The sequence below is a fragment of the Anser brachyrhynchus genome, assembly GCF_964034855.1.
Source record: "Anser brachyrhynchus genome assembly, chromosome: 3".
NCBI classification, from domain to species: Eukaryota; Metazoa; Chordata; class Aves; order Anseriformes; family Anatidae; genus Anser; species Anser brachyrhynchus.
Genome location: NC_137696.1, coordinates 106,760,270 through 106,774,706, shown reverse-complemented (window position 1 = coordinate 106,774,706; position 14,437 = coordinate 106,760,270). Strand labels below are relative to the sequence as shown.

Sequence of the window (14,437 nt, the reverse complement as noted above, 5' to 3'; positions counted from 1 at the left end):
AACAAGAGACAGAGAAGTGATTACAAAATCATTCATATCATGGTGCTTTATATTTCTTAGTGTAGATATACCACAGTCAGCATGCTGGCTATAGTGACTCCCATGCTTATGTATCTATATATTCTCATTGGGGAATTTATTCACTAAGGAACTTAGTCATCTAAACTCAAGTGCTTTAAAGTTAAGTGTGATGACATTTAATGTTGCCACAACTACTCCCGTTATAGATCTGTGCCCCAAATTATATAGGGACCATTTTTTCAAGTGACTAACAAATTGCTAACTGCCTTTCAATGAGACATAAACTTTAAATATCAAATGCATCAAACTATTCAAAAAATTAGAAGTAGTCATTGAAGTGGTATATATTTTCTAAGAACGTGCCTTTCGTCTCTTAAAACTTAAAAATCCGTTCCCTTTCCTGCCATCTTCCTGTTACATGCTTGTACTTCCAGATATTTCCCAGTTTTACTCTTTGGTCCTTGGACAGTACATCATTCTGGGCCTTTCTCTTTTCACTCACTGATCCTTGCTACCTTTCCTGTCTGTGCATCTTTAAAATTGAGCAGCTGAACCTCAGAGAGGGATAACTGCTGCATTTCCCCATGAAATGTAGCCATAGGAGGTATACCGGCAGCAGATTTTCAATGGAAACTGCCATTTCCACCCACAACCCAGCTGCCACATTTAAATCATGCTGTGTGGGGCTTCTACTCCCTTGGGAGGCTATTTTCATTTTCCTTCAGAGACTTTTCTACAGTCTAATAGAACTCACTGTCAGCTATAATAAGTAACATTATATACTGTAGTATTTTTTTTTTAAATTGTGATGTGAGTCAAGTTGGAGCTTCAATATCCTGGACTGGAATGTGATGGAAGAGGGAAGGCCATTTAGGCCCATCTAGGTATCTTGCTTTTAGAGTCATGTGATTAAGCCAGTAGGTAAGCTTTCGTTTTTAGAACAGAGTATTTCTAATTCTTCTAGTCATGAATAAACCTTGAGGGGAAACAAAAAATGAACTGAGCTTAAGAGAGACAGTTTTGTCCTTGAGTTTGCCAATAGCACGAGCCAATTTCTCTAAGACAGAGGCCGCACCTTGAGTACTGTGTTCAGTTTTGGGCCCCTCGCTACAGGAAGGACATGGACGTGCTCGAGCGAGTCCAGAGAAGGGCGACCAAGCTGGTGAGGGGTCTGGAGAACAAGTCTTATGAGGAGCGGCTGAGGGAGCTGGGCTTGTTCAGCCTGGAGAAGAGGAGGCTCAGGGGCGACCTTATCGCTCTCTACAGTTACCTTAAAGGAGGCTGTAGAGAGGTGGGGGTTGGTCTGTTCTCCTACGTGCCTGGTGACAGGACGAGGGGGAATGGGCGAAAGTTGCGACAGGGGAGTTTTAGGTTGGATGTTAGGAAGTACTTCTTTACCGAAAGGGTTATTAAGCATTGGAACGGGCTGCCCAGGGAGGTGGTGGAGTCACCATCCCTGGAGGTCTTTAAAAGACGTTTAGATGTAGAGCTTAGGGATATGGTTTAGTGGAGTACTTAGTGTTAGGTCGAAGGTTGGACTCGATGATCTTGAGGTCTCTTCCAACCTAGAAATCTGTGATACTGTGATACTGTGACCTTGTATAGTAGTGGAAATACTACCTGCAGGACTCCCTGATACTACAACAGTGCAACCACCATGTGTTGCAGAAGGTTTGGTCGACTAGTTGACTAGTTTGGTCGGTTATCAGCACAAGCAAATATATGTCTTTCAAGCTGTAAGTCGGGGGCAGGGGGAGCAGGGGGAGTGCAACAGCATCCTCTCTGAGGATAATAATACTCCCCAGTAACTACTTTGTACTTGCACAGGGTAGAAAAGCTTAACCCATTATATTTGTGTCTCTTGAGGTATATGCCCCATTACTGCTACACTGAGCAAAAGTTAGGACAGGACAACTGTGTGGGTCTAGAACCCTGAATTACTCTAATGCATCTCTGACAGAAACTGCTAATAGGGACTGTTGAAAAGTAAGTTATACTAAAATAGCTGTATCCAAGAGGGCTACAAGATACTACAGCAAAGACCATAAAGTCTTGGTTACTAGTTTGTGCTTATAACCTTGCACACAGTAGTAAGCAGGAAGGCACAATGGCTAGTATCAAAATTTTGTCAAAGCAAGTATAATGATAAAGGTATTTTAGAAATTCTCTTTATGCTAAACAGATTTTTATGTGAACTTTTTTTTTTTTTTTGGTTTAGAGCCCACCAAGAAAGAAAGTATCTTTAAAGATAATGTAGGGGGTAAACTTCTAGCTCTCTCATAATCATATGTTTTCTAAATGCATATTAATGATGGTGAACATTTTTACAAAGAGACTAATTTTAGCTACAGCTCCATAATGCATAAAGTACAGGGAATGCTGTCATTTCTATTCTGTCTTAGAATAATCATGTTTTCTCTGTACTACAGAAAGGCACATTCCTTTTTCTTTTTCAAAATAGGGAGATTTAAACATCTCAATCCTCTAACAACCAGAATTTAGAATATTTCACACTTGAATGACTCCTAACCAACCATGCAAGACAAAGAGCAGTGTCCTGTAGCTTATGCTGGAGGTGAGAATCCAGTACATAAGTACTGAAGTGGTTGCAGCTTGTATCATTTTGTTTTTGTCATATTTTTTTTCTGTTGTTTCAGATGTTTACTGATGACAGTCACATTCTTGCATTAGAAGACTGGTCCATAGTATTATTACTTTCATTGTCTGTATTCCTTAGCTGTTAGCTTTTTGGATCAAGTTAGATACTTATTGCTATAGTTACAGGAAAATTGGTGTATCCTATTTCTTAATTCTCTGCCATATATCTTTCTTAGTTAAAATTAAGTTGGGAGCTAGTGCTATTGTGTATTCATGTAGAGGTAACAGAAAGAGTATTCATGATAGAAATCAGTAGCTGATAGTCTCATTATAGTAGCCTTACATTAGAGATGCAGTAAATGACAGCATACACTGTTACTCAATACTTAAGTACATGCTAGAATGATAGTTTGACCTGCTGTGTTGTTGTTAAATATGATCTATCGAGTCTGTGTCTAAGGGTGTTGATTGTACTAATGTGTATCTAGCTGTGTTGTTAAATGATTGACAGTATAACAACATGAATCACCTTTGATTTCCAGCAGTTTATTCCCCTTGAATTTTGAATGCTTGAACTTAGAATGCTGAATTTCTTAAAAGCAATTGCTTTTAACATTTTGGAATATAAATGTTTCATATTATGTCCAAGGCTCAAACATCATGACTATGCAAAGATCTGTTGTAACAGACAGATGCACTCTTATAGCATTTTCTAACCCTTTCAAATTGGTGAAAGAATCATTCTGAACTTTTCCCATATTACAACATCAAGTTATCATGAAAAGAAAAAAAAGAATGGGAAACTGCCTTGCCCTCTACCTGTAAACAGAATTGTCATTACCACTGAGGTTGAAAACGTAGGATGAACACAGATCTGAACATCTTGGCAGCTCTACATACTGCTTTGATTTAGCTCAAGGTAGCCAATCTCATTTTTATCTGTGTGTAGAAAAATAGAGGCTCTTCCTTCCTGATGTTTTTATTCTAGTTCAGATTTCTGAAATAAACATGAAATAAAGTTTACAATTTGACATTAGTGCAGAAATCAGTGTTCTTTCAGTTAGTGCAGAAATTGTCACTGGATTTGCATGTTTGCATTCTTACACATCAGAGTCTTCAGAATCAATAGCCACTTAGCAAAACTTGATTATCTGCATTTCATCTAATGAATCAATATGAGTCATTAAACCTGTTCTCTTTGGATTATCCTAGTCTCTTTGGTCATTCCCTGTATTCAAGGGTCTGGCAATAAGAAGTAGTCTCTTGCGACTTTTGGCTCTTAAACACACAGTTGAATTGGGTATTTGCCATTCTAAGATTAGAGTGCAGCTACAGATTTGTTTGACATTAGATCAGGCAGGTATTTTTGAAAGACAGACAAGATATAGGGAGGAGAATTATTCATGTTCTTATATGATAACTGTGTAAAGGAAGTAAGCTGAATTTAGTTTTTCTCTTTATTAAAGTATTGTGGTGCTTGTTTATAAAATCTGCTAAGTACTATATTTGTTAGGGATGAACATACAGCATTTAAAATAATGAGAGGGTCTAATGGGATAGATTTCTCTCATATATCAGATTCCTCTGTGGTAGAAATACAAACTAAATCACCGTTAACTCCCTTTATTTTCAGTGGCAAGAGATAGGCAAAGTGTCTAAAAAAGGTGAGATGAATTGTCTCCCAGGAAATTCCAGCTTCTCTGCATTGACTACAAAGGGAGCTTGACATGTACAGACTTCAGTTTTAGAAGCCTAGGGGTAGGTGACATCCATGACATCATAAGTCATGGGGCAATCAGATATTATATTGATTTATTTGCATAAATACTTTTGAATAATCTACAACTGCAGGGCATGTACTTTGCTAACCCGTGCTGCCACATAGGCTTTCAGTCTTATGATTTGTTACATTTGTTTTTCACATCTTGCTTTAAATGAGCTCTCCAGAGCTGAGATTTTTCCAGTGTATTTGTACAACACCACTACTGTGCCTTATTTTTCTTCAATGAACACCTAAGGGATTTGACTAATTAAATAAACCTATTGTTTAAATGGGTCAATTACTGCAAAACCAAAAGTTTCACTTCAGTTGTCATGTCCCAAGAGCAGAGAGACTTTGGTGATGGACAAAATGATGTATCTGGAGGGTAGATGAGCCAGTAAGTTTGCCACTGTTCATCATGGAGTTCAGTTACACCATTTTGGGGTTTCAGTGAATTAGAATGGGAAGGTGCCGAACATCTAAGATGCATAGGATCCGGTTAAAGATCTTCATGTAGACTTAAGTTACTGTCTGTATTGACTACATCAGAGATAGTCTGCTTTGTTTTGTTTAAAAATGCATATTTCAATATTAGAATTTCCTAAAACAAAAACAAAAACAAAACAAAACAAAAACAAACAAACAAACAAAAACTTAAAGTCAAGCTTGGGGCTCCATCAATTAATTCATTTCACTTTTGTCCTGTGATTCTATGCTCCTGTGATTACTCCCAGGCAATTTTTGTAATGCTGCTTTTTAAAAAGTACTAATTCTTCTTTAGTACTTATTTAGTTAAATTGTGCTATACACATGAGTAGATCTGTGGCGTATTTGTGGCTACTTATATGCTTAAAAAGGCTCTGATGTGCAAAACAATTGAGTTGGCTTTTAGAGCTCTGTGAAGTAAATATCACATCTGGTACCTTTACATTTGAGATCCAGCATGCTTCTGGATGCTTCCATATATTTTCTTACCGTTCAGTAATGGAGTACACAAATATTTGAAATTCCAGAAGGAAAAAGGGGATAATCAAATTCTCTACATTTCACCATTCATATTGGTCATGCTCATACCTGTTCAGGTATATTAATAATTTTCACTTAACTGCAATACTATTATATACACGCCTAATCTGTACGACTAAAGTGTAGTGTTTTGACACTTGATACATAGAAAGCATTTTTTGCTTTTAATAATCTGATTTATTGAACCAGAAGCAGGAGCTCATAGGAAAGTTTGAAACACAGCAAAGCTGCAGAGATGAGATAACCGTATTTTAAATTTCATTTTTTACTTTTTATTACAGTTTAAATAGATAAAAACATATTAATGTGGTCCCACTTTTAGAAAAATATTCAGGCATGTAAAATGTGGATGGGAACACAGATTTTCCAAAATACTGACTCTGGATTAGTGCCTGACTCCCACTGAAAAGATAGGGGTGAGGGCAGTCATTCTGTAAGCAGTATTAGATGTTATGGTGCTTGCTAGTGCAATGATTGCAAGAAGCATGCCTGATTCTGGAACAGTATTCAAGGCTCTGGCTCAGTTGCCAGCAGGTTCCTGGAAAGCAGATTAAGGTAAATTAGTCTTCTAGGTTGGGATTCCTAACAGGCAGGGTTCAAAGAATTTTAATCCAGCCAGTTGGAAGCACTAAAACCAATATCCTAGCTCTGTTTTGTAATCTGCAATTAGCCATCTCTGTGAAATAATGACTCAAAAAAATGAATGTCCATCTTGAACTTTGACTTGTTGCTTTTCCCCTTTTCTCTTCTGTAGCTTAGTGGTTAGTGTGCTGGACAAAGTCCTTTACCCTTCCCAGCCTGGGAATATTTGAATTAATACCTCCCATGTTCCATGACAGTACTTGGGCACTACGCTGGACTTCTCTGGGGTAGAGAAGTCTCCTGATCAGTACAGCCTAGAAAGCAAGAGTAGTTTCCCAGAAGGAAGTTTGACTGTACTGCCTCAGTTACCACTGTCCACTGAGTTTGCTGCTCATGCCTGTAGTAATTTGGCATACTTTAAGCAATCAGTTGTTCAAATGGGAAAGGAAAATTGTCCTCAGCTGACAGACTTTATTCTTGCAATTGAGTAGGCAAATTGCTAGACTGGAGTAAATCTCTTTTTCTGAATTTATGATTCTTTCATTCCCATCAATTCAGTGATCCAGATTCAATGACAGTGCTACCACTTCTGCCTCAGAATAGCACATAGTCTGCTGGGAAGGGCATCCTCCTGAAGTGCAGGGAGTGTATGTTCAAGCCATAGGGTTTCGTGGAGTCTAAATACCTTATTTTCTGGTCAACTGTTAACAACTGATAGTATAAGTCCTTTAAAGCCAAAGGTAGTCACTGCTTTGAGAGTGATTTAATAGGATGCAGTTTTATGCAAATTAATTAGCTTTGCTCATTCTCTGAAGACTTGTTAGAAGAATTATCTGCAAAATTCCTATTTTCCAAATACCCTAAAATACTTCATCTGCAGGTATGGATTTGGAAGCTATATAGACCAAACCAAAAATAATACTTATGGCATTCAGTAGGACGTGTAAGTGCTTTAGGAACTTTCTGCCTGTAGCGTTAAGGTAAAGTCTGCTTCCAGCCTCTTCCTAATTTCCTATCCTCAATTGTATACGATAAAATTCCACCTCGGTACCAATTCATATGCTTAAGTGCTTTATTAAGTGTTTTTTGATAACCTTACAAGATGTCTATAATACATTTTTAGGTTCTATTACCTACCAAATGTTATGTTTTACATTAAAATAAATTCTGATGTGGGAAAAAAAAAAAAGGGGAAAAAAAAAAGGAAAAAAAAGAATGACAGCACTTTTTCTGGAGTTACTTTTTAGCTTGAAAAAAAAAATCTAAGCTTTTTCAAATTACTAAATCAGGAAAAAAAAAAAGGAAAAAAAATCCTCTAAAATACAGTGTTATTCTGATTTAGGGCATAATATTGCCATCATCTTATTTTCTTGAGTTAGGTATTATAGCACAAGACTTCTGAAATAGGAGATTCAATAGAAAAGAGATACAAATTTAAAAAGAAGACTGGTAAACATGACAAATAGTAATCACTTTATCTAAATTAGGTATTTAAATTGACTGAATTATTACTTGTCACATATGCTCCCTTTATAATCCATACAGGGAAACAGACACTCTAAGTGGAAAGTTTCCTCCAGATATAGGTGTCATGTCCCACATTTCATATGTGAGGTAGCATGTGATTTAGAGAATATAAATCAATAATCTGATTGAGAAAATTTCCTGTATTTCTCTGATCCTATACAATTATAGTTAAAGATGTTTAATTATTACAGTTTATAAATAGTAACCATACTAATTATGTTGCAAATTAGTAAATTAGTAAATTAGTAAAAAATTACATTAACAATCAAGTTCAACTCTGGGAAAGAAATATGTATTTTCTGATGAAAATATGTCCTCTTGAAGCTTATCACTATGAAAGTCAACAGTGTTCTTTCCACAATAATTATTCATGATAGATTTCAAAAAACTCAGATGACTGAGACATACATTCAAGAAGTGTGGAATACTCAGAAGTATATTTCAGGAAACCCAAATATATATTGCACTGAAAGCCATGAGAACTGAAGAGTGAGGGGAAAATAAGACAAACATAGCTGACCAGGGAAATACTGTGAGCAATAAAGGAACGGATAGAGGCATACATGACAGATAAATCAATGAGGTCATTGCTTTGAGCAGTGATGAACAAGTCTAAAAAATAAGCAAATAAGGGAATGATCACAAAACAAAATTGAGAATGGGGAGAAAATTACAGGAGCTATAAAGACAAACAATAACAGATTTTACAAATATATGAGGAACAAGAGGTCAATGAGACCTCTTGTAGTCTCTGTATGTGATTGCAAGAGGAAGTCAGTGACAGATGAAGCAGAGACTGCTGTGAAGCTGAACGCTTCCTTTCCCTCGACATGCTCACCAGAGAGACCAAAGGGAAAATGCCAGAAACAGAGAAGTGTCCTGGAGGCAGAATCTGAAAAATTAATGAAACAAAAGCTGATAGCAGAACAGGTTAAAAAGTAAAAATAAAATAGGACAGCTAAATAATAGGTTCTAAGTTTGGTGTCCTGTTTCCCAGATTTCTGAAAGACTTGAATAATATTTTTTCAACAGACTCTGAGGTCTATAGTATATGAGGTATATACGAGGTATATGAAGTTTATAGCTGAAGAGGACTCCAGTGCAAAACAGTATTTTAAAGGTTTTATGAGAATAATACAGGCAATGGTAGCTTTATAAACTACAAATCCAAGCACTGACAAAAACAAATTCAGGACTGTAGACAAAATAGGCAGCAGAATGGTACAAATTAATTGGGAAAGAGTTTACAAAAGCTGGGTCATAATTAACTAATATAAGTGATTTCCTTGGAAAATTGTCATGTTCCTTAATACCTAAGTGTTGGTCCTAACCTTTAAAATATACACGTCAGTTCATTTCTGTTAGTTGCTGATGTAGCCTCAGTTGTAAATCTGCATGTAAAGACAATGAGAATAGATGACTGAAAAGCTGAAGTTAAATTCACAACTTTATTTGAACACCTATGTTACAAATAGTTATTTAATCAGATTTATTAAAGTAGTAAACAAGACCAAGCAGCTAACCCGCACTGATTTCCACCGCTGGTTATGCCCAGGTCTGAATCCTGAGTAAAGTCTTCGATTCTCACATACTTTATAAAATGTTGTGCACAAAAGCATAAAGCTGTAAAAAGAGATAACAGATGACCAAAACTGGTAATGTCAACTTCTTTCTACTTTTGACCAATAATTTGTATTCTAAAAGCCATAGAGTTGTATTTAGATGCAAAAATTAAGCACTTCAAATCAAAGCAGATGGAGTTACCCTACCATCTTCTTCCCCAGTCCCCAGACTATTAGAAATTTTAAAGGGCACTCTTTGGGGCCACTGCTAGATGAACAGTTTTCACAGTTTAATGATCTTAGTCAAAGACTGTGGTAGGTTGGGACTAGTGTTCTGGCTTTAATGTGACAGAATTCAAGTTTACATCATCTCCAATGGTCAAACATTTTCACAGCTAAGCATCTACTTTTGCACTTTAGTCTTGATAGTTTTAACTCAGAGCTGCCTAAAGTGTCATCTGCACCTCTTATTCTGATATGCTGGGAGAAGAACTGACTGAATGGTACAGCTCAAAGGGTTGGAGTGAATGGGACTACATCTGGCTTGTGAACACACTACTGGTGTTCACCAATGCTCAGTGTTAGGGCCAGTTCTGTTCAATATTTTTATCAATGATCTGGATGCATACTTAGTAAATTTGCTGAAAATAATGAACTGTGAGGTGCTGTTGACTGTCTTGAGGGAGAAGAGGCTTTGCAGAGCGACCTAGGTAGACTGGAGCATTGGGCCATCAGCAACAGCATGAAATCCAACAAGAACAACTGCTGGCTTCTACACTTGGGACTGAGTAATGCTGAGCACAGGTACACACTGGGAGATGAGTGGCTGGAGAGTAGCCCTGACAAAAGAGGAATCTTGGCATGACGATTGACAGTAGGCTCAAGATGAGACAGTAACTTGCCGTGGGGGCCAGGAGGGCAAACTGTATTCTGGGGTGCATTAACACAGCATAACTAGCCAGTCAAAAGGAAATTCTCCTGTTATATTTAGTGTTGGTGAGGCCTCACTTTGAATATTGTGTGCAGTCCCATAAAAAGCATGTTGAGGTCCTTGAAAGTGTCCAGAGGAGGGTAACAAAACTGGTAAAAGAACTGGAAGGCATGTCCTCTGAAGAGTGACTGGGGTCACCTGCTTTTTTTAGTCGGAAGGTTGAGGGGTGACCTCATTGCTCTCTACTTCTTGAGGAGAAGTGAAGAGGGAGGTGCTCACCTCTTCCTCCTCGTATCTAGTGACAGAACATGTGGGAATTACTGAAAGCTGTGCCAGACTAGCCATTAGGAAAATCTTCCTTACCGAGAGGGTAGTTAGACACTGGAAAAGGCTTTCTGAAAAGGTGGTTGATGCCCCGTGCCTATTTATGTTTAATAATTGTTTTGGATAATTCTTTTAAGGATATGTTTTAGCTTTGGATCAGCCCTGAAGCAGTCTGACAGTTGTACATGATCTTTGTAGGTCCCTTCCAACTTAAACTATTTTATTCTGATCTGTTGTATTCTGTTCTGTTCTAAGAAGGTTATAATAAGAGAAAGAAAAGAAATGCTGGAGATAGTTGGGGCTAAGCCTACTCTCATCTTTGAAAATAAATATCAGGGTTTTATGAAAATATCACTTAATGATACTGGCATTAAAGAAGCTATAATAAGGGTAATATACATCACAAGGAGAAGGAACAAAAACCAAGACAAGAAAGCAAGACACGTCCACTCAATGAATGTTATCCCGTCTTTTTAAAATGCATTGAATTGATATGCAAGTTTCTAACACCTGCATGAGGCCCAAGCTGTGACCTACACCTGTTTTCCAGGATTGCAACCTGCTGGGCACCTAACTGAAACAGGTTCCTCTGTTGCCATATGGACGTTTCCCTGGGCACTACATGCATGTTGAAATTCTAGTTCTGAGGAAAAAATTGCCTGCCTTAGAAGTCAGAGCTTCATATAAATAGTTTAGGTATGCAGTTCCTGAACTCCTCCCATAGCACCAGGGGATGCTCCAGAATAAACCTGGAGTGGTCAGAACTACAACAGCGCTCCTCTTTTTCCACAAGCTTTAGACACTGTCTAGACTGAGGGAGACTGAATTCCTGTTTCTGCCCTGACTGTGATAAGGTGGGATATTCTCCATGAAAATCATTTCTGCCATTCCACTCAACTCTGAGCAGCTGAGTGTTTACTAAGAATAGGAGTCACAGGTCAAGAGACAGGACAGTCATATGACAGACAGCAGTAGTGTGGAGCTAGGGACAAGGATTTCTGCCTAACATGTAGGTTTTATGTTGAAGCATCTTTAGGTAGAAACAAATATAAAGACAAAAAAAATAAAAAAAGAAGCTTCTGCCTTCCCAGGTTTAGGACACAACGGTAGTAAGGGTTTGAGATTTTGTTTGCTTACTGTGTATCAGACTTAGTTTCTTGGAGCTCTTCTTTTAGAAAGGGGTGCTCTTCCCCAGCATATGTCATGCTACCTGCTGGTTGGAGCTTGTTCCTAGGATCTGGAGCATGTATGGGGTCTATTCCCCTTCTAGCCAACACCACTAATCCTGAACTTCTGTGTTGATTTCCGGAAAATATGTATTGTCAGTGCTACTACCACATACTGCGGTGGGTTGACCATGACTAGCTGCCGTGTGCCCACCAAGCTGCTCTCTCACTCCACCTCTTCAACAACATGGCAAGAAAATTTAATGAAAAAAATCATGGGTCAAGATGAGGTCAGGGGGATCATTCTCCAGTTACCATCATGGGAAAAACTGACTTGACTTAAGGAAGATTATTTATTGCCCATTAATAACAGAGAAGGAGAGTAAGAAACAAAGACAAAACGAAAACACCTTCCCCCTTCACCACGTCTTCCCAGGCTCAAATTCATTCCTTCGCTCCTGACCCTTCTTACCTCCTTCCCCTGAAGCAGCACGGGGATGGGGAATGGGGTTGAGGTCAGTGCTTATTCTCTGCCGCTCCTTACTCCTCATGTTCTTCCCCAGCTCCACCATGGGCTCAACTCCACAGGCTGCAGTTCCTGCCAGCATCCTACTCCCATGCTGTTTCTCCACAGGCTGCTTTCAGAGCACATCCACCTGCTGCGGCATGTGGCCCTCCACGGGATGCAGCGTGAATATTGTCTCTATTGCCTGAAGCACCTCCTTCCCCTCCCTCTGCACTGACCTCGCTGGCTATAGAGTTGTTTCTCTCTTGTTTTCCTCACTTCTCTCTTATTGATGCATAGCATTTTTTACTCTTTCTTAAATATGTTTCCCACAGGAAACTAAGCCCAGCTGTGCCCTCCACTGGGGCTGTTGGAGCCGGCTGGAACCAGCTGTTTCCAGGCCTCTCCTCACAGAGGCCGCCTCACATACCCATGTAAATCCAATCCACATACCCAAAACCAAAATGAGGATAACTGGGATCTGTCTAGATGGAGGTACCTAAATGTCACTCAGTATTTTCTGACAGTGTTAACAGAGGGAGGTTGTTGTCTAATTTAGGCATGCTGGATTAGACTTTAAAGACAGCTATAGGCCTTACAAGAGAGAGAGGTGCCTGTGTTACCCAAAGAAGGCCTCCCCAAACAGGTTTTCCATTATGAATACCAACTTTTGTGACTGTACCTGATCCTTAGATATGTGTGTGCCAGGCAGAGTGAGCCAGCCCTACTGTGAACAAGGGCTTTAAAATTCACATGGTTAAGTTAGGCACTTAGATAAAATGGGCTGCTTGTTACCTAAATAGCAGTTTAAGTAATTGGAATGTATAGCTGCCAGGATGTGATTAAATCAGACCAAAATGCAGACACCACAAAGAGCACATCTGTAGTACTAAATGCTGTGACAAGCCCTATTTTTCAGTGATCTGTTAATAGAAAATGAAGCATTAATAGAGTAGAAGAAAATGATAAAGATCCTCAGTGTTTTGTAATCACTATAAAGGGTATGAAAATATAATGTAAAAAGGAAGATATAAGTAGATATGCATAAAAGGCTAGAAAAAAAACATTTGGAATGTCACAAAAATAGTTAATCTGAAGAAAAATTTTAAAAAGCAATGTGGTTTGAGTAGCACTTCAACAAAGAAGGCAAAAGAGAAAGTTCTTAAAAAAAAAGTGATAGTGGTTACAACAAGGGGTGACTACATTCAACAAACACAGATCATACATCTTTAAGAAACAGGTAGCTACTCCGCTAGAAGAGCAAAACTCTGAAATGCTGCTTATGTTAAAATGTGTTTAAATGATTGAAGAGAAGATGTACTCAGCTTTGAAAAAAAATTTACTTACTTCACTGACAATGGATTTTATTTATTGTTTCATTTTTTCAGTGTGACAACACTTCCAACATTGCCCATTAAACTGTTAGTTCTGGTTGTGCTGGGGAGCTTTCATTCCCATTTATTCAGCCTTGTAACATATAATGAAGATGAACAGTGGAGAATTTAAGAGCAGTTCATCATTTGTAATAATAACAACAAAAAAAAGTGTTAAAAATGCATTTGTATTTTCATTATTTAAATACCACTCAAACATGTATTTGTTGTAAATGATCAAAACGTTTCTAAATATTAGAAAATTATGAAGCATTGCTTTCTTCCTGATTGTTGTATTGATAGCTAACAGGTAGTGCCATTTTGTTTGTTTGTTTGTTTGTTTGCTTTTTTTTTAACTACATTAATCTGCCCTAGAAAAAAAAGTCTAACACGCAGAACACAGAAAAGAAAAAGAAGGAAAAACACACATTTGTATCAATACTGTTTCAGGCAAATAATAATTCTTTGCAGGTTCACAGGTTTTGTAAATATCTTTCACCCTGGTCGTTATTGCCTAAGCAATGTTTTGGTTTGAAAACATGTGTTTTGAGAACAGGAACTAATCGAGTTGTAGAAATTAGAATAAATGGCTAAATGACGTGAGTTATCTTGCAGAAATTTTTAGGATAGTGTAATAATTTACATCTTTTATTTTTCACAGTGTTTATGGCTGTCCTTTGGCAAAAAAACGAAAAACACAAGATAAGCAACCACAAGAACCAGCTCCCAAAAGAAAACCCTTTGTGGTTAAAGCAGACAACTCCTCAGTAGATGAGTGCTATGAAACTGATGGAACAGAGGAGATGGATGAAAAGGAAGAGGAAGAGGAGGAAGAAGATGAAGAAGAGGAGGAATATTCTGATGACAATGAGGAGCAAGGTGATGAGGAGGAGGAAGATGAGGAGATAGATCGAGAAGAAGAAGAGGAGATTGAAGAGGAAGAAGAGGAGGATGAAGAGGAAGGTGAAGATGTGGAGGATGAAGAGGAGGAGGAAGAAGAGGAGGAGGAAGAAGAAGAGGAGGAGGAAGAACGTGGTAATAATCAGAGTATTAGTAAAAA

The 14,437-nt window shown here is 38.0% G+C and overlaps 1 protein-coding gene across 33 annotated transcripts in view; it reads left to right on the top strand.

Moving 5' to 3' along the window:
• MYT1L (myelin transcription factor 1 like) overlaps window positions 1–14,437 on the top strand; it is a 331,277-nt gene that overhangs the window by 213,530 nt on the left and 103,310 nt on the right. For 28 of the 33 annotated variants that reach the window (XM_080588548.1, XM_080588549.1, XM_080588526.1 and 25 more), the window contains one exon: window positions 14,039–14,412. In XM_080588548.1, the coding sequence (XP_080444674.1) occupies window positions 14,039–14,412 (374 nt within the window). Of the gene's footprint in view, window positions 1–14,038 lie in introns of those variants that run through there. The other 5 variants (XM_080588539.1, XM_080588547.1, XM_080588546.1 and 2 more) reach the window with 2 other exon arrangements.